Source organism: Dendronephthya gigantea, unplaced genomic scaffold (assembly GCF_004324835.1).
Source record: "Dendronephthya gigantea isolate DGI-Jeju-01 unplaced genomic scaffold, DenGig_1.0 000093F, whole genome shotgun sequence".
Classification (NCBI taxonomy): domain Eukaryota; kingdom Metazoa; phylum Cnidaria; class Anthozoa; order Malacalcyonacea; family Nephtheidae; genus Dendronephthya; species Dendronephthya gigantea.
The window spans coordinates 258,116-278,769 of record NW_021163103.1 but is presented as its reverse complement, the minus strand read 5'-3'; the positions used below and the strand labels follow the sequence as shown (position 1 = coordinate 278,769).

Below are 20,654 nucleotides of genomic sequence, written 5' to 3'. Positions count from 1 at the left end.
CACAAATCAAATTTTATATTCTTTCCATTTATAAAGCAGCATAGCTATTCAGAAGCGAATTTTTACATAAAATGCAGCTTTTTAAATATATTTAAACAATCATATTTATTTTCCCAGATTTCGCCTCAATTAGATATTCTATTAGCATCAACGAAATTGTTTAGGAAAATAGTCGTCAGATAATTTCTATTTAGCATTTGACAAAAGCACCAGAGTTTTGCGAATAAAGAAACAGGTTTTAAAGATCGCACTTGGGAGATGCTCAGAATGCCATAGAAATCCCTCCTAGTTATCATCGTGTCAAGCAATTAGACTATATTCTAACTCTGGTGTTCAAATTGAATAAAATTTGCCGTGTCGGGAACATGACGCCACGTAATCATGTCATCTATATAGATATTCCTTAATTTCTTAATGAGTCACTAATACTTATTCGGATAGTTGGATATATGCTGTAGGTACATAACCTTCGTCTTCACCCTTCAATACCTGTGTCCAACCAGTGTTGTCATTGTCTCTCTCTAACACAATAAGCTCCTCACCTGCGGATACTGTGATCTCACCATCATTTGTGCCTAAAGTGTATCAATTTGTTCATATTATCAATCAATTAAAATCCCTAAAGAACTGGAACGGTTAAACAAGAGAATACGAGGTAATAAAACATCTTCGACTATACCTTGAAAATCATAGAGTACGTAACATCGTACGTCATCTTCAAACTCCCCGTCATCTTGATCAATTACAGCTGACCCGGGGGGAGGAGGAGGTGTGGGAATATCAGCCCCAGGAGGGGGAGGGACTCCGTTAGCTGCCTGAGCAGGTTGTGCAGCTCCAGGTTGACCTGAGTAAAATGGTTGACGTGCTGGCGGTTCTGATTTTTCTAGAGCTGCCAAATAACACTGAAAATATATGGATGGTCAGGAAAAATATTATAAAAATATTTGACCCACATTGATGTTAAAATCAAATCAATGAAAAGTGGTAATTCCAAAGATTGAATTAGTTTGATGAAAATTACCTGATATTTATGCAGTTCTTCGTTACTTTTGTCCAGCCTCTGAGCATTTTGCTCTAATTGACCCTTGATGCTCTCTGGGTCACCAAGCGCAGAGTTTTGACTGTACACATCCATCATTTTCTCTAAGGCTTGCCTCTCAGATAGCAATGTTGCAGACTCATTGCCGTATTCCTCTATCTTTTTCTTACATATTCGTGTTTTCTCACCTGGATTGAGGCTTTGAAAGTCATTGCCATCGCCAACATTCTGACAAAAATATCGTATTGTTATCTCTTTACAATAAAACACAATTTTACTTCATTCTTTTATTGCAAACAAGTTAAGACATTTCATGTTCTGATAAGCTTGGACAAATAAAATGCACGCTAGTTCGTTTGCCGAATTCGCTCTGTCGTCTGTGGCAACGTTTACAAGTTTTCTTTCATTCAAACACATTCAGGAATTGGCTTTCCCTAGCCATAGGATTGATAGAATATTGCAGAGGACGGGCAACACACATTACTATCATATACGTATTAACACACATACTAATATGAAAATTTTGTACTTTGCAGGTCGTGTTCGCTTGTTTGTAATATGGCGCTCGTAATCTTGCACAAACAGTGATGCAAGATTGTTGACATGATCCAATTTTGTCGGATCCAACTAGGTACTATTTTAACGCATTGATTCTTACCTTTGTATTTTTGGGCTTAGCTTTAGCTTTCTTAGTTTTCTTTTTATCCAAAGGTGTCCCAGGCTGCTGTGACGTAGGTTTACCATATTCTTCAAATGGTATGTCACTCGGAGGTGAAAGACCTGTCTTGTTTGCATCAACCAGAGTTTGAGAATCCTAGGGCAGAGGGTTAGGATTCAGACCTGATGTATGGGATTACAGGAACTGGAATACTACAATACATGACTACATAACAATCCTTTACCTTAGGTCCATTAACAATTTGCGCTGACGTCTTCATGCCTTCCAAACATCTGTTGATAATTGGAATAACTTTACAATGAACATCAGAATACTGAGCAAGCAGAACTCCATATTTTCGCACTCTTTCTTCCTCGCTTTTCTGAAGTGCCTGGATAAAAAGATTATTGCTTTATTTTGGTATTACATGCTACCTCCTAGCACCAACTTACTAAAATATGAACCCACAGATGTCTGTTGTACTCTCTGGGAGAATTACTCATATACACTACTTACATCATTTATTTGAGGAAAGTTGGTTGAATAATGAAGTGTCTGGCTATTGTTTGTCTTATTGAGTTGATCACGATATGCCTCTTTAGCCACCTCACATTGTTGTCCTTTTTCCATTGAAATGCTTCTAAGCTAAATGTGGTTCATAAACAAGAAAAATGCATTAAAATAAATTACAATGACCAAGACAATTAGGCTTTTAAAAAAATATAATATGGTGTATCATACTAGTGAGTACTCTTGAACTATATAATCACTACAAGCCCTGAAAATTTTATTGTTATTCTTAAATAACAGGCAAAATTATAAACCTTGTGCATACAATCTCAGTGGATTTGTATTTCATTTTATTGCAGAAATGACAGAAAGCTACACATGTCAATTGCAAGAGCTCAGTTCTCATTTATAGTTCACAACAAAGGAGGCTAGGCAATTGTTGAAGAAAAATCAACTACAGAAACAGACATACCTTTTCAATTTGTAATTTTGTCATGTTCATATCATTGTCAGTTTTCTGAAAGTTTTGGAGAGCTTCATTCGCATCCTTGCTTGATTTTTCATATGCCTTTTTTGCCTAAAATATACATGTGCCACGATGGTCAACAAACAGTTCTTGCAATAGGAATGTAGCTTATGGTACTATCACCATCTGTACAGGTCAGTGGGACATAATACATCAGTGGGGGGGGGGGGTTGAATATCTAAATTGCACTTTCGGCAATAATAGAGTAATGGTGCTTTTAAACATGCCCTCCCAATCCTCAACATTTCCCTATGCCCTTTTTAATATTTGGTACATTTCATTAGTGTATAACATAAAACATTGAAACTCACATTGTCTAAAGCATTCATAGAATGCTGAAGATTTCGCAGTAAAGACTTCTCACCATCTAAAAACTGTGAAGTAATACAAAATCAAGTGAGCTGGTTTAAAAACCACAAAATAAAGCTACATAAATTGCAGAAAACTGCCTTTACCTTTTTTCGGTCCTGTTTAGCTTCATTATGCAGATTTTGTAATTCTTTATAAACTTTGGATTGCAATTCTTCATTGATCACTTCATGTTGCCCTGCAATATCCTCAGTCTCCTTCAGTATTCCAAGGAATGCTTTATGTACTGATAAGCTAAAAAAGTTATAAAAACCTCAGCATAATGTTCAGGGGCAATTTAGGGCAAAGAGGTAGATAGAATTTTTTAACCTTGGGCCAAATTAACACAAAGAGGATGCACACATTATAGATATTTTAACCACTTCACTGCAAATATGGTAGGTATAACACTTTTCAACATTTCTACCTAAGGGTCGTCGTCAGGAGAGTTGGAATGAAAGTAAATAGGGAGAATTATTTGTATGGGGGCAAAACACATGATAACAACAGACACCGTTCTTCTCTTATTACTTTCATACAAACTCTCCTGACCTTTAGGTCAAAGTGTTTTTGTCTTTTCTAGGCAGTTGTTATAACCATGACTTATAAATACCACATTTAATTAAAGCAAAGTTGTTGGAAGATGCTGCCACGCTGCTTCTTGGTTATATTGGAACGTATTATAACCCACAAGAACTGGGTTTATAAAGGTGCATTTAAAATACTGTTATATTGTAGCCAAGGGGAGAAGGCTGTCCCCCCTCATAACATCAGCACTTCAGAACCAATTTAGTAACATGTGAACTTTGACATCAATACAAACCTGGATTCTTCCTTTTTCTTAGGATGAAAAGACTTGCATAGCTTTCTATAAATGATAATGAAATAATATTTCCAAGATTAAGCACATGATAAATACATTAGATAAATTGAGTACTAATGCTAACTGAGTGTAATTATTGCATGCACCAAAAGGCAGGCCTAGTTTGCATTCTAGACTCAGAAAAATTAGTGACATATCAGATAATTTGTATTCAAGAGTCAGGCAATTTCAACCAGAATTGCAGCAAACCATTTTTCCAACATTCTCAAAATATCCTCTTAGCTATAGTTTTCTCCTTTGGGCCCATATTCCTATTTCCTACATATATGACTGTGAATGTTTTAGTCTGCTGTCAACTCTAGCATTGAAAATGCTCCAAGCATCCTCTCCTAACAACCTCAACTTGGAAGCACATTGGTCTAAAATGTATGTGCTTGAAAGTGTCACGTGTGGGCAAAGCAAAATTATCAGGTATTCACTATCAATATTTCATAATACATATGTAAAAATTTCTTGATGCTGATTGGCTAAGAGGAGAACAATTGTACTTTAAAAAAAATTATCCTTCGGACTGGTGCTATTTTAAATATCTTTCATAAGTCACTCTGGCATGTTTTTCCAAACTGCACTTGAAAGAGAAATATTGGGTATAATTACTATAGAATGACATAAATTTATATTCAAACTGTCTTTATTTGATGATCATACATTTAACTTGACCATGGCTTGTTTTATTTTTTGATTTGCAGTAAAATTAAAAAAATAAACAGTATCAAATGACCATACTGTGCACTATTCACATTAGTAACACACAATACAACAAAATAATTAATATTAGTTCAATATTTTTATGGATGCAAGTTATATACTGACACTGAAGCTGAGGACGTGAGTATACCCTCAGCTCAACATCTGCGACTCTACAAATACGCTAAACCCAAAGAAGAATTGCATTTTCAACCCAAGGCTCTGTCGTGTTTGTTTAAGAAAGCTGTGAAATTTAAACAAGCTAATTTGAAACAAAAACTATTCAGCATTTTCATTTTGTATATTGACATTTATCCGACCGGTCATCAAGTGAACAAACTTCATGCACTGGTTTTTAAAAATATAATACGGTAATTTTAAAAAATTAAATCGTATTTCACAACTCTTAAAACCTTCAACACCTAGGTATATATAAAAGCAGGAATCTACGGAATTATGAAACAGTGAGGAAACAGTAAACCCTTTCATTCAAACTCTTTTTATACACGAAAATATGTAGCAATATATGCTGCCCTCGATGTATGATTATACCGAATAGTATTATAAATAGATTTACGGTTAACAAAGTACAATTATTGTACATTATATAAATTGTATTCTTCCCTAATAAATTTTACAGTATTTTAGCCAATAAAGAGCCAAACGTTTTTAAGCAGCAAAGCAAATCATAGCATGCTTATTTCCGTCTGCAAGATCAATAAATCAGACATCTAGTCAATTCTCACCTCAATTCCTTTGCATAATCTTGCTCAATTCGAGCTCTTTCTTTCGTAAATTTTGAAACTTTTTCGATAAACTCAATAGACTGCTGTGTATGGTATGCTACCACATCAGATCGATCCTGTCGAACAGAAGAATAAATTTGATTATTAACTCTTTGGCTCACTTGTCAAAAGGCTAAAAGGAAACATTTTCTACAGACCCATAACTCAGTTCCCCACGCCATGATTTGACTCCCAAAATATCCTCACATAAACTTTATCAACCTGTTTACCGTTTTGTATGTTCTAATTGCAATTACGATCGTTTTAGAGATCAAAAAGTTTGAATTCGATGCTTCTAGTACTACATTAAAACAACAATTAACTGCAACATCCGTCGTGAGCTCGCGATGTCTCACGGGTAGCATGGTATTGGACGCACAAAATTCGGGTCATGTAGCAGCTCGAACAAGATCTGTTGCGATTGGTTGATGAGAAAGTTAATTATTAATAACATTTTTTAACGAATTAATGTTAAGTTACTCCAGGCAAAACGAGAAAATATTTTAGGAAGAACTTCTACAATCAAATTGACTAATCACTAAACAGAACAGAACAAGCTGGACATATGTCTCCGGTGGAAAGAGAGATAACATGAACTCAGCCACAGTAAACACTGCCAATATATGTAATGAGGGTAGCAAAGGTATCCAAGGTAGCAAAGGTATCCAAGGTATCAATGGTAGCAAAGGTATCAATGGTAGCAAAGGTATCGAAGGTAGCAAAGGTATCGAAGGTAGCAAAGGTATCGAAGGTATCAATGGTAGCAAAAGTATCGAAGGTAGCAAAGGTATCGAAGGTAGCAAAGGTATCGAAGGTAGCAAAGGTATCGAAGGTAGCAAAGGTATCGAAGGTAGCAAAGGTATCGAAGGTAGCAAAGGTATCAAAGGTATCGAAGGTAGCAAAGGTATCGAAGGTAGCAAAGGTATCGAAGGTAGCAAAGGTATCGAAGGTAGCAAAGGTATCGAAGGTAGCAAAGGTATCAAAGGTAGCAAAGGTATCGAAGGTAGCAAAGGTATCGAAGGTAGCAAAGGTATCAAAGGTAGCAAAGGTATCGAAGGTAGCAAAGGTATCGAAGGTAGCAAAGGTATCGAAGGTAGCAAAGGTATCGAAGGTAGCAAAGGTATCGAAGGTAGCAAAGGTATCAAAGGTAGCAAAGGTATCGAAGGTAGCAAAGGTATCGAAGGTAGCAAAGGTATCGAAGGTAGCAAAGGTATCGAAGGTAGCAAAGGTATCGAAGGTAGCAAAGGTATCGAAGGTAGCAAAGGTATCGAAGGTAGCAAAGGTATCGAAGGTAGCAAAGGTATCGAAGGTAGCAAAGGTATCGAAGGTAGCAAAGGTATCGAAGGTAGCAAAGGTATCGAAGGTAGCAAAGGTATCGAAAGTAGCAAAGGTAGCAAAGGTGATTATAAGGTGTGTAGTAACTTGTTTACATGATATTTAAATTTATCCCTTTTGTACTTCTTTAAGTTGTGCTGCCAAAATTGTACAGTTTTTTTATTTCTTACGAACAGTTATTGTAATTGTTCAGTCCTAGTATGAAAGTCCTTATGTTTTGACATTATTGATTTGTAGGGAGATATAAAACCCCATTGCTCTAAATGTGAATAGCTTATTTGAAACATTCAACATATTATTTACACTCTTGGGCTGGGAGACTTTGAGACCATTGATATTAGGGACCAGCCTGGGTGGGAGAGGAAGGGAAAATGTGGGGTAAAAATTTTTATTATATTGGGTGGGGTAAGATATGAGAAAGTGAAAGATGAGGCGAGAAAAAAAACAATATAAATATTTTCTTCATAAAATTTTAAACCAAACATGAACTGTACAATCTAATAAGTCACTATCTATAAAGTGACTGCATGCATGGATGGTTTGCATTGATGCAACATACATGGCTCTTCCCCATACACAATCAGCATTTAAAGCTTATACAAATGTTATAATGCGCATGTTGTAAATAAAACTTATAAAATTAAGGTAACTATTTTTTATTGCCTAGAAGTGGTGTAAACTTTTTCTCAACACATAAAAAGTGGGGTTGGAAAATTTTGAGAATTAAAATATTTTCTCCTCAGCCCACTCCTGCTATAAATAATGACTGGCCTTGTAAACACCAAAATTATATCACTTGGTGCCTTATATCAATTCTTATCGCTTGGTTGTCCATGTCCCTACCAATTTCAACTTAGCAGTAAAGAACTTCAATTTGCTTCATTGAACCCTGTCAATCTCAGTTCACATGCAGAGATTAATACCACAAATGATTATATATATAAATGTTATATATTTGCAATCAAAGTGATATACAACCACTGTCAACCAGAACTTATTGTTACTATGTGATATTATTGTATGATTAATAATTAATACATACAAACATTCAGCAATGTCTAATACAAAATTTCCATATTCTAATATACTGTAAATCAGTCATAGATAAAAAAAAACAAATCACAAGACCTCCACCTCAAGCTTTTTGTTGTTACTCTCGCCAGCATATATTAGCTTCTGGCATCAAAAATACCTTGTGTAAAGTGATGAGTCTATAAGGTGGGTGTATAGGTAGATTCTTTAAAACAGCTTGTGTGCATGTGACCTATGAGAGATGTTACTTAAAGATATAAATAAAAGTAGCATAAATATACATACACCACACTAGTCGTGTCTTCGCGCTTTGGCTATCAAACCGTCCCTATACATATTTTCAACTGCTCTTTTTTAACCAAGTGCCCCTGGATCGCCCTTGGGAGTGAGTTTAATAATTTTTCACTATATGTGTTGGCTTTGCGTTTCCTAGTAAATATACGCAATTTCCTATCATTTGCCCACTCAAATCACTCTGAAGTATGGTGAAACCCACCAATAGCTTTTTGTTGTTGTTTAATTAAACATACATGTAATTGTATTTATATCGCTTGTTTTTAGTTGTTATTCTTATCATCTTGTGACGAACGGAATATTATGCGCACTGTACTCGCGTAGCTGCAAAAAACATATAAAAAGCGAAATAAATGTAATACCACATGTGTAATACTCTCCAATCTGTATTTTTTTTTGCATTTATATTAACATTTTCTATTATATCGAACAATAATAGAGTGACAAAATATTTGAATATAAATAGTGACAAATACAATACTTCAATGCCTCTTGAGAAGTCGCAAAATTCGCCAAATTCAAAAAATAAAGGTGACATGTACACAGAGCGATTAATGTTAACCACCAATCACTAATCTTTTCGAACTAGCTTCATTTCGTTTTGTAATTTCACTAAGTTTTTCAACGACCCTAAACCACATAAACGCAATAAACGCAAGATGAAAATAAACCGGAAGTTTTAATTAATAATTTCAAAGTTAATAATAGATTCCATGTAATACGGACGTGCTATTGGCTTGCTACCTTCGCTACCCAATTAGAGCTCTAACCAATAGAAAACAACCTTGTTCAAGCTGCTACACTACTGCAAAATTCGGCAGTTCTGCGTTCTTCAGGTTTTATATTCGCCGCGAACCATTGGGTGTAATGAAATATTGTTTCATACACACAATAAATGAATAAAACCTGGACAACGTACCAATACTACGAGATTTCTGACGATAGAAATCTATAAGTAGATCTAACCAAAAATTAGAACAGTTGCTAAAATTGGGATTCGAAGGCGGTGCTCGGTGTAAACTGATCTGGGTTACATAAAGAATAGATCATGATACTTGATGCAAATTATAGAGGTCAGTAACGTACATATACAATTTATCATGAGTGTATCATATTCACACAAAACTATTAGCGTCAGATCACTTTGGAACATACCTAAATAGGATGTGCAATCGTCTCAATATTTTTTGGCAACATGACGTCAAAATGACGCAACGGAATAGGATATTTTTTATAAACCGGAAATACCTTTATAAACGAAATTATCAGTCAGGAAATCCCGGACAACCTCCCATGACAAGGTGAATCCCAGAGTGTCTCACGCGACATTTAGTATGGAGTACTGGAAATAACAACACATTCAAGATGTTCAACTTCAACATGAAACTTCTCTCTGGTTGATTTAGTCGATATTTTGAATAAATGGATTTAATTTTGAACAGAAGGCTTGGCAAGGACTCGGTATTTTGTTTATTTTGTGTTATTAAGTTCAAAACATCAAATCTTATTCTACCATATTGAGAAATACAGAGTAGAATATTATGTTGTTATGTTGACTATGTTCTATGCTGTATCACTTGTATGCTGGTCATAATGTTTGTATGGTGAACAGTGTTGGAAGGATGGTTGTGCAAGTTACATGTTGATCAGTGAAAGCACATTACATATTAAAACCAGAGGCCGGTTGTATGAAAGCCGGATAGCGATTTTTTCAACCGTTCTAAAAATGCTTGAAAAGCAATAAAATTTTAGCTTTAGAACCAACAATTATTAAAGAGGATCCTCAATTTAGAAATACTTACATTTAATCAAAGTTATACCCAAAAGCAGGTGAATTAATACCTATCCGGCGCTATCCGGCTTTCATACAACCGGCCCCTGAGCAATAAGAGCATATTTTACAAAGAAGTTTAAGTGGCCTATTTAGAGCATATTTAATTACCATGAAAATTCCCCACTCAGCATCTCAGGCCCCTTTCCTTGCCCCGCCACTGAAGAAAAGAGTAGTCTATTACTGTAAAGCCATAACCTTAGGTAGTAACCTATCACCACTGATAATATGCTCAAAAGGCAACTTAATACCTATTGAAAACAAAGCCAGAATTAGCAAACCTCCAGAGATCTAGTGAAAAGGAATTAGTCTATCACATGAAACCCAGGAAGGATCTTACAAAGTAATTATGTATTTCCCAACTGTCTGGGGAGAAGCAAAAGAGTGAGTGGGCCCCAACACTAAATAATCCTTAGAGGATGCCCCTGTTCAGGGGTCCTCCAACAAACACTGTGAACTTTAAGAAATTCTTCTTTTCCAATTTTACCCCTATTGGAATGCACAAAGTCTAAGATTTCACTCTCTCTGCAAGGGTCTTCAACAGTGACTATTTTTCTACTTTTTCCTTGGGAAAAGTCTTTTTTATCAATCAACTAATTGAAACTGAAATACAAGACTAATTTCCTCCAGAGATAATGTAATTCTTAATGGGAGTGGCAGCTAGTGAATTGAATTCAACTAGTAAATGATTGGGCTTTGGGAAAATGTAGGTCTGTTGCAAGGTTTTTACCCTTTTTTTTCATTTCGTTGCAGGCTTATGAAGATATTAAGGCATGCCATAGGCAAGCAAGAATTTCTGGGATGTCAGCTTTTGTTATTGGTAATGATGTATAATTAAGAGCTGCTTTAAGGAGAAATTTATACATGTAATACCCTCATAATAATCATCTACTATAGACCTCAAACTTTATAGTTATAGCTGTATAAAGCCTGGCTAGGCTCAGTCTCATCCTTTCTCATACATTTATACCTTGATATGGCCTGGGAACAAGATTGAATCTTTTTTGATCATCAATCCTAGAAACATCATCAGCTTTTTTGGGTGACGATAACTTCTAATCTAATCTAAATTATCTAATCTCCAAGCCTAATATGCTGAAAGATTGGAGATGTGTTAATTAAGCCCCAGCCAGCCTAGCTGCGTCACAAATTACCAAATTTAAACATAAAACATAAATTTATTGCATTGTAGGAAGTGCTGCAACTTATGTTATGTTAAAGTGGACAAAAACATTTGAAAAAAGATCTAAATACATACCACTTGTTTGTTTAGGTTTGTTGTAGATTTTTCTTTCCTCAGTAGTAAAATTGTTCCCATGATTTGATTACTGAAGTAAAGTTTAATACCTTGTTTAGGAGTTGGTTCATGTTGTGGTTATGTAAAATCAATTATGGTGATACAAAAGTATCAGAGTATGCTACAAAATTTAGAAGGTAAGGACGAAATTGATGCCTTGGACCCACCTGTACATTACGTTTAACAGTGCCAGTTGTTCAGATGATAATAGAAGACAAACAATTCAAATAAAAGATCGTCTGACGATCCTTGTAACCACTTTATATGATTCCAGCCTCAAGAAACTCGGGAATGAACGACTCAAGACCTGAAACAAACCCAGGCGACCGTTCATTGCCTCTTTCAAAATATGGTGACGAAGGTTTTCACCTGGACGAGAAGAGCTCTAAGACATAGACTGAATGCATTAACACGAATGAATGTGCTTTATAAAATTTGTTATACCTTCTAATTTTCTGTAATCATTTAATGTTCAACTGATACTGCAAGAATTATTTATTAGTCATCAGGGGCGTAGCCAGTGTAAAATATATGCAGGTGGGGTCAGCTACGCTAGCGTTATATGTAACTAAGGTTGTTTGGCGAAACGTGATGGTTTGCAGCAATTGCAAGCTTGATCTGAACGAAAAGTGCCAGTTTCCTACGCTGCTGTTAGTGTTGTAATATAGCCTGAAATCTTTGTAAGATATTGACTTCTTATTATGACAAGTTAAATCACACCTTGATTGCTGTTAGTTTTGGTCACTTTAAAAATACTTTGATTGAAAATACTTTTCAATGATAATATTTTCAATGATATGTAGTTTAAATGTATTATATTAATTTGTAAATATTTCACATTACGATCGCTTGATGTAAGAGCTAACTCAATTTAAAATGTGTCGTTTTTGAATCGATCAATAAGAGATGACATTTTCAAAACTGATAGAGCTATCAAGTGTAAAATAAAGTTAGTTTAGTTTATGTTTCCTCCTGTAGTAACACTAGATCAATAAGAGATGATCCTTACTGGACCTCTAGGAAGAACAGTTTAGAACTGATAGAGTTATCCAGTATAAATAAAATTAGTTTAGTTTATGTTTCCTCCTGTAGTAACACTGGATCAATAAGAGATGATCCTTACTGGATCTCTAGGAAGAACAGTTTAGAACTGATAGAGTAATCCAGTATAAATAAAGTTAGTTTAGTTTATGTTTCCTCCTGTAGTAACACTGGATCAATAAGAGATGATTCCTTCTGGACCTCGAGGAAGAACAGTTAAGGACTGATGGAGCTATCCAGTATAAATAAAGTCAGTTTTGTTTAGGTTTCCACTTGTAGTAACACTGGGTCTTACAAAAGATGATTCTTAGTGGAAGTCTGAAACTTCATATAAAGTAACATTTCCGAGCGCTGATTGGTTGGAAATTCATCTGATAGCTATCCAGAGTTAGTTTAGGTCTCCTCTTATAGTGACACACGGTTAACAAGAGTCTATTCAAGAGAGAAAAAACATCCATAGAAATAGAATCTGTTTCAATGATTAATTTAAAGTTAATTTCTTTACTTGTTTTTCTCCTTAGCTAAGCTCAGTATGACATCAAACGTGTGCAATTGACCTCATGCTGTGTGTTCAACCGTTACATTGTTCCTTCATCCTTTGCGTCCTATATCTGTAAACAAAGTCGTACGTAAACGATATCCTAAAATTATATTCTCCCAGCATGAGCACTGATAATGGCTTGGCTATTTATGGTTAAAATATCGTGCCAATCACGCTATTGTGGTGGGTTGGGGGTTTGGATACTATACCGCTAACTATAAAAACAAGCGTTTCACATTTTTATTACTAAAATATGATTCCTGCTAATTATCTCAGCTTAGATTTCTTCGTGTACTGACATTGGATCAGGTATGAGTTGATTCATCAGAGTGGAAGTGCCGGGGAGTTAGAAAGGAACAGTACAGAACATTACAAGTCTTATTATAGAACTATATCAGGAATTGTCGTGCATCTTGTCTGTAACTGTGATTAATTCAATGAGATAGTGGAAAAATTGACGTGACCCTAGACCTTTCGAGAAAGTCCATTTTACCCCACCTACGCTGCGGAAAATCTGTTAACCCCCAAATATAACTCAATGTTCTCGAAGAAATTTAACGACGTTTTGCTGGGTCTCCTGCATGTTTATGCACAAAATACATAAAGTTTAAACTTATAAAGCTTTTGAGTAATGTCAGTAGTATTAAGTACTCCATTACAAATCTACCACAGCAAAATTTCAACTAAAACTGAAAGCATGAAAATGAATGAGAAGCCTTTGAGAAGTTTAATAAAATCAAACGAAAACTGCGTTGTTTCGCCATAGTTTTTCAAAACTGCTTAAGTAATTACCTTACAATAAATAGGTGAAAATGTCGTTCAATTTATTTGAATCCACTAGTTTATATGTCTTTCTACATATTTAGTAACAGATGTTTTTGGTTCGTTTCATAATCAGTTCTCGTTATAATTATGATTCTATAGATTTTGCGATGACTATGAACAATTGAAATTTATAATTACTTGTTTATTTAGATGGGGTTGATGGCGCTAAGCAATCTAGTAATTATTTTATTTTAAGATTAATGAATGCCTCACTATTATCATATAACTTTATTGTACAGAATAGTACAGATATCAAAACGACTAAGCCGCATATTCTTTCTAGACCTAAAGACCCAGAGCATATTGATGTCACTTATTGATTTAAAAAAGAAACCTAACTCTAAACTAATTCAATTGGACTCGATTCAAAACTGTTCTTTTCAGAGCTCCTCCAGCAAAGAACGTTATGCGACTATAGTTGTGTATTAGATGCATGGCGGCCATGTTTTCAAAGAACGTACGCACAAGCGTCATAATTCAAATATATTAGTGAAATCAGTTTTCAAGCGTTATTCTCATGCAGACATGCAGAGGTCTAGTTTAGGGAATAACAAAACTCGTAGATGAGTGGATACAACCAATTAACGTAAGTAAGGGTTGCACTGGCCGGCTATCTAAACCTCTCCAGAGTTAAAACATTGTGTGTCTTTCAGTTCTGTCCCATGGAAAAGGCATGGATGAGAAAATCGACGCATGACAGGAATATGGCCGGGTACAAGATTTGCAATTTAATTACAACTATATAAGCTGAAAACACATGCATTGCTTCTCTCTAGTGATTTTGACCATGTGATAATATATAAACCTAGCATTTAGGCTTGTTTAAAATTTCGTGCATCTCAACTAGTGCTGCGTTAAAAAGAGTAGATAATGAGGAATTTCTGCTGATAATGAGGGATTTCTGCTGATAATGAGGGATTTCTGCTCATTATCAATTGTTTTTAATGAGGTTCGGCAAATAAGAAACGCAAACTTTAATAAGTCCGCCGTTAGATATAACAATCAACGCTTCGTTTCCCAGATATTCATAAGATTTGTATTATAATGTAATGGCTGGAATTAAGCGGAACTGAACAAACCGACTTTACACTGAAAAAATCAAAGCTAAGCTATGAATATATTAATATCTTGATAAACTGGTCTAAAAAATTAATCTACATCTTATATCTCCATTTTGGTTAAGCAAGAACAATATCTTAAGAAATCTTTACTGATTTCATTCAACAGCAAAACATATGCCAAGCTTGCTTGTCTGACTAATTAATACTTAATGAGGACAATGGAATTCATTAATAACCCCAAAACGACAAATTATAATTTCCCGGACGAAAAACACCGGAAAGTTTTGAGTCAGGAACAAAAGAAAGTATTTAACGTGTTTTCTACACCTCTGAGGTACTTTCGTGGAAATAAGAGGCTTATATTTTGCTTTAACCGTGTACGAAGTTTCAGTTAAAAGTATTATACTAACAGATGTTTTTATAGTTATAGTTATTAGTTAACGCGTTTTCTATAAAAAGTTGTTCAGAAAGGGCTCCTGGCGATATTTTGTACCATTGCTACGACGTAGAGACAAGTATAAAGTAATTAAACACTCCATGAAGTGAGCATTCTATACTGACTGCTGGTCTGAATGGGAACGTCAGAACTTTGACTCGTATTGCACGTTGTACCATTGTTGTATTTTGCAATAAATGCGACTGTACTTCGTTGGACTAGGGTATATGTATGAAACACAATAACGTACTAACTTTGCTGTATACTAGTGCCAGTCCATGGTAGCCGCGTCTGGTGGTTCATTTGAATAAACAGGGACCCAAATAGCGAATATTATTGCCGTAGATCAGTATATATAGCCATATAGGTGTACACGTACAAGTTCTATAATTTACTAAATCGTCAATGTTCCCCACACAAAGTTCGAGTCGACACTGATCACGCGTTCAATACTGCCGTGTTTCACGCGTGTCGGCTCACGAGTCTACGAATTAGTGATTATTATATACCGAACGACCATTATCTAATATAAATGCTATGTGTAATGAAGTTTAAATTAATTTTTCATTTGGAATAAGAAACGAAAAACATCATTCTTAGTTATCTGTTCTTTGTTTTTGAGAACGAGCTAGAACGTCCCTTACGCAAGCAATCATTTTCATTTCATCTGCATGCACGGCTCTGCAATATTTAGGATTCTTATCTTAGATTCTAAAAATTAAAGTGCCTTCGCGAATATTATTTAATCTTCCAACAGATCTTCATTTGTTATGATTTTTATAATCTTGCCCAAATGCGCGACTCATCTTATTAGACTTGTTATTTTTGGGATATAATCAGTTTTTGTAGATGATTAGAAAGCGCGTTTAGCTTACTTAACCAAATGAAAAATGCACTTAGCCATTTGGTGCTATCAATATCATGCTTGCTTTTAAATTCAGTCTAAATCGCGGGGTGTGAAAGGCAATCAATATGACGCGAACGCCTTATTTCAACGTGCACACCAACACCGGCGCTGATTAATTATATGAATTGTATTAAAATTTCGGTGAAAATAATTTCTTCCGCGTTTCTTTGCGTTTTAAATTTAAAATCATTTACTAGAATTAAAGTAAAGAAAATTCTTGTATTACGAAGCCTAACATAACGCGCAAATTTATTTTTTCATTAAAATTAGGAGAAAAAAATTACGGCTGTAGGCGCACTGGAACAATTCGTCTCGACATTCTGAAAGGAGGGAATCCTTGTTTTTAGATGGATTTAAAAAACCTTGGAAACGAATGAATCAAAACGTCTCCGTGATCATTTACACGCGGTTCATGTCGTCGGCACAAACTTCATTGCAGTATGCCGCTGTGAGATATCCATGTAGGATTGCTTATATTTCGTGCAAATGCAACAAGAGACTGACAGCTTAATCCGGGCGATCGATAATCGTTCGTTTTGAAAACGGAACAACGCATGTCCTCCCGGTTGTTCTATTAATTGAGGTTTATATTCTGATTAAAATTTTCTGGCGATTGGAAATAAAATTGTAATTATTAGTGCCCCCAAGTAAGAGTATATATTCATCTTATAAAAACAGTCTTTAAAATTGCATCTGCACTCAATTTACTCATGTACTTGTAAAAACAGCCGCCCGAACTGACGCACTTGCGCGCATTCTGATTGGCGCATAGGTTAACTCGATTTACCAAGTTAAAAGAGCTGATGAGTTTCGCTGATTAGTTTGGCCCTAAGATCGTATATTTCAATAAGGATAAGAACTGTGTGACCGGTGTTTTCACTGTAAGATCAATCACATAGTGCTGGGTAAAATATAATTTAGCAGACTCATGCTGACCTATTCGTCTATGACACTGCGATGTAATTGCGCGCGCAAGCTAAAGTATATAATGTTTAGTCAAACCAGACATAATATATCGCTATCTGTAGCAGAACATCAGGTATTTCTTTTCCTGTTTGCCTTTTGATGGAAATTAAAACAGTCCCGGCGTATAAACTATCTAGTAGATTGATCTAAATCAATCCAAATTCGCACAAGACCCCGAAAACCTCAAGTGAGGAGCATATTAGTTCAAGGACTAAAATTCGCATTATCACGGCAACATGCTTGTACAAAATCGCTTCCCGCAATGAGCGCTCATCTAATATAAAAGTTGAAATTGATTTTTGTCAGTTTTAAAACTCATTTATAAAACCGCGGTTGGTCCGATAAATGTTGTTATGATCACTATATAAACCGTTTTTGAGGAATATATTTAATAAATTGATTCAATAATTTTTGCGAATCTAAGCACAAGGTCGCTGAAAATTACTGAACCGCGTTTCTTCCGGACGAATGGACTTACAAAAAGCAATGCCTTTGTTTATAGGCAGAGGTTGAAGAAAAATATCGTATATTCGCAAAGAAATTGTGAATCATTTTTCTCTTTATACATTCTCGGATGTATTTCTTTCCCTAACAATTCCTCAATCATCCCGAAAGAAATAAGAAATAATTATTATACATCTCGAAATAAAACAGCCATTTATATTCACTTTTTCGGTACGACATGCGTACAGCATGCAAGTATTTCAGTGTAAGAAATCCTTCGTGCATGTCTGTTCTGTTACATGCATGCATGACCCATGCAGTTATTTTTATTTTTCATTTACCGCCATGCACATGTCAACACGATCCTTTTCTTTGCCAGGAATTCAAGTCAAATATACACACACAATTCGGGTACATATATCTCATCATTATACGGTCCTGGGGCCGGTTGTATCAAGCCCGTTTAGCTTAAACGGTGGTTAAGTTCAAAATAGAAAGCAAGTCTATCGTTTTATTCAACAAGCAAACTAAATGTTTTTAACCTTGATACAAAGATACTGTTTACAACTACATATTCAGTGCATAATATTCAAGTTGACTCATTCAAGAGAGATGTAAGAGTGTTATTTAATTTTGACTTATCCACCGTTTAAGCTAAACGGGCTTGATACAACCGGCCCCTGAACAAAAATAATAGCCGCGGATTAATATATCCCAAAGGTACACAAAACTCAATAGGCTAAGTAACATATATTATAAATATGACTAAAATATATTGGTTGTAAATTTTATACACCAAAATTATTCATTCAGCTTTTATTAAACGAAACATTTCGCTTTAATTGCTGACCTTTTTGTGTAAAATGTTAGAACATGAGTGGATTTTTTTGTTTAAAATTGGAGTTTTTGAAATCTATAGAGTTGATTGCTGATTATAGAATCATCTATTACAATTAGCTGCCCGTTTTAGTCATTGTAAACGCCTTCGACAGATGTTTTTACGCGGTCTTAACAACTCTATTTATATTAAAGACATATTTATACATCTGTAATGATATAGAGAGAAATTTGATCTTTATAGGTTTCTAACCACTAAATTCTAACCACAAAATTTAGGTTAAAGACACATACATACATATACATGTATATATATGCCAATATGGACTTCCAAAAATGCACCATGGGCAATATGGCGAGCCTAGATCTATGCCTTGTGATCCTCGCTAACGGCTGACATTTTATCAACTTTTTCCTTGTTTTAGAATCACGTTATATTATACGTTAATACCTGCAGTCATCGGTTAACTACAGAAGTCATATAGCCATAGATATATTAAGTATTAATTTAAGGCACTGAAAATCATTCGTTGCAATGACTATATGGCGTCATGTTCAGAATGTATGTACCGTTTCATATATATATATATATAGATGTACTTTTTTACTTTGCCGGCATTTTGGTGACAAAATTCATTATTTTTTAACAAAACAATGTTTTTTTCCAACATAATATGTTGTCGGTGCGCCAGCAGAGAAGAAACAATTTATATTTTTATTTAGTAAACTTACTCAGGTGTGAAGTAAAAACTAATAAACCGAAAACGCATTTCAGGCGATGAATTCGATTTTACAAAGTATAGAGTAGATGAAGTATGTACTGGAAAGTTTGTATCAAAAATGTGCATTATATATGAACCTGTGATTTGAATATTTTGCCAAGTTATGTTCTCTGGCAAGGGCTAAGTAGTAGGGAAAAACCTGGGATCATATACTATAGAAGCACTCGCTATATGACCTGCATTGCAAACTTACAATTGTAAAACAGTCTATATATAGTATTAATAACCCTTGTGGGCAAAGAACATGCAAAAAGTTATTAGAAATTTTCCTCTATAATCAAAAAGTAAACTTGGGCATATATTGCACTTGGGCAATAACGCGCACTAAACAAACACTCAATATTACATGAAGTGTTGTCATATTGAAATGACCGTCATTGTTTGCCTTGATGTCTCAATATATTGATCATTTGTTGCAAATTAAAGTCTGCGTAAATACCACCGTCACGTTAACAGACGCCGTCATTGAAATTTTAACGACTTAAACGTTGAATACCTGCAAATAAACTAAAAATTTCTTCATGAATATTTGGATGTTAAAACAAATAAAATAAAATTTTACGAACATAAATATAGTCGAGATGGAAAAAATTCATGTCTTAAGGTTACTTGTTGTTAGCAATAATGTGAATATGGCGTAAATCAACTCCCAGCTCCAAAACAAAGTTTTCCTATATGCATTCGATCTTTATGAAGAGAAAATCGCCTGCATTTTGTAAGCGCGTAAAACTTAGATTAAAACTGCATGAGTATTCTTAAATTAGGGTTTCTCTTTGATCTTTGTTCGCTTCAGATTTATAGATAGACTGCTTTTCAAACAATTTTGCAATAGTTGAAGAATCACTATTCGTTGGATATATCGCTATCCAGCCATCGTAAAAATACACGGCCCCAGTCTGTTCCGATCGCTTGTAGGTCTAAACAATGTCATAGAAACACAAAATTGAAGATCGAGTCTCACCGCATTCATGCATGCAATCAGTTGTGCTAAAGAACTTAGCTCACAATCATCTGCGATATTGTATTTACTATGCCTTATGTGTTGTAAAAAATGTCATAAGCCAATTCAGAAAATAGCAAGACATGCGTCAAATATTGTATGGAATAAAAAAGGTTATATGCGCCTGATGCGTTACTGAACCACGAAATGACATCATTTTTCAGTTCGTGTAATAAACGATTTATTAAACTTGATATTGAGCTTAATATAGATTTAATTCATTGTATATATGCTTTCCGACTACTATTGTTGCCATATTATTTTGTATGTTGATATCATAACATAACCGTGTTCTTCATAATCTGGAGAAAATCCTGACTAAATTAAACTCATCGTCTAATATCGGTTGTTGGAATCAGGCACCGCATGCAAACTCAGTGTTCGTTTTTTTCCACAAAGGAAAACATCTTTGGCTTCTTCGTAAAACCTAATAATTTCTTCATCGAAAAACTTAATATTTTCAAGCTTAAAAAATTCTAATTTTATATAAAATATCTAAACGCATGCATAAAATATCAATTAAACAGCCCGTGGCACTTATCTCTCTCTATATATTGTATTCTATGCTGATTCTTTAATGTTCTTTAAT

The 20,654-nt window shown here is 34.8% G+C and overlaps 2 protein-coding genes across 3 annotated transcripts; one reads left to right on the top strand and one right to left on the bottom strand.

Moving 5' to 3' along the window:
• Positions 1-52: 52 nt before the first annotated feature.
• On the bottom strand, positions 53-6,052 carry LOC114533654 (cdc42-interacting protein 4 homolog). Its single transcript, XM_028555239.1, has 12 exons — positions 5,595-6,052; positions 5,398-5,513; positions 3,905-3,949; positions 3,189-3,336; positions 3,045-3,107; positions 2,680-2,784; positions 2,214-2,342; positions 1,942-2,088; positions 1,698-1,853; positions 1,022-1,267; positions 680-902; positions 53-575 (listed from the first exon to the last, which is right to left on the bottom strand). The coding sequence occupies exons 1-12, from the start codon at positions 5,616-5,618 to the stop codon at positions 430-432; spliced, it is 1,548 nt and encodes a 515-aa protein (XP_028411040.1). The 5' UTR covers positions 5,619-6,052; the 3' UTR covers positions 53-429.
• Positions 6,053-8,032: 1,980 nt separating this feature from the next.
• On the top strand, positions 8,033-12,003 carry LOC114533672. Of its 2 annotated transcripts, none has more exons than XM_028555263.1 (5): positions 8,033-9,170; positions 10,682-10,748; positions 11,121-11,201; positions 11,285-11,362; positions 11,500-12,003. In XM_028555263.1, exons 1-5 carry the CDS (start codon positions 9,156-9,158, stop codon positions 11,619-11,621), a joined length of 363 nt encoding a protein of 120 aa, XP_028411064.1. In that variant the 5' UTR covers positions 8,033-9,155; the 3' UTR covers positions 11,622-12,003. The 2 variants fall into 2 exon arrangements, with proteins under 2 accessions (XP_028411064.1, XP_028411063.1); XM_028555262.1 differs by lacking the exon at positions 8,033-9,170 and adding an exon at positions 9,277-9,558.
• The last annotated feature ends 8,651 nt before the right edge of the window (positions 12,004-20,654 follow it).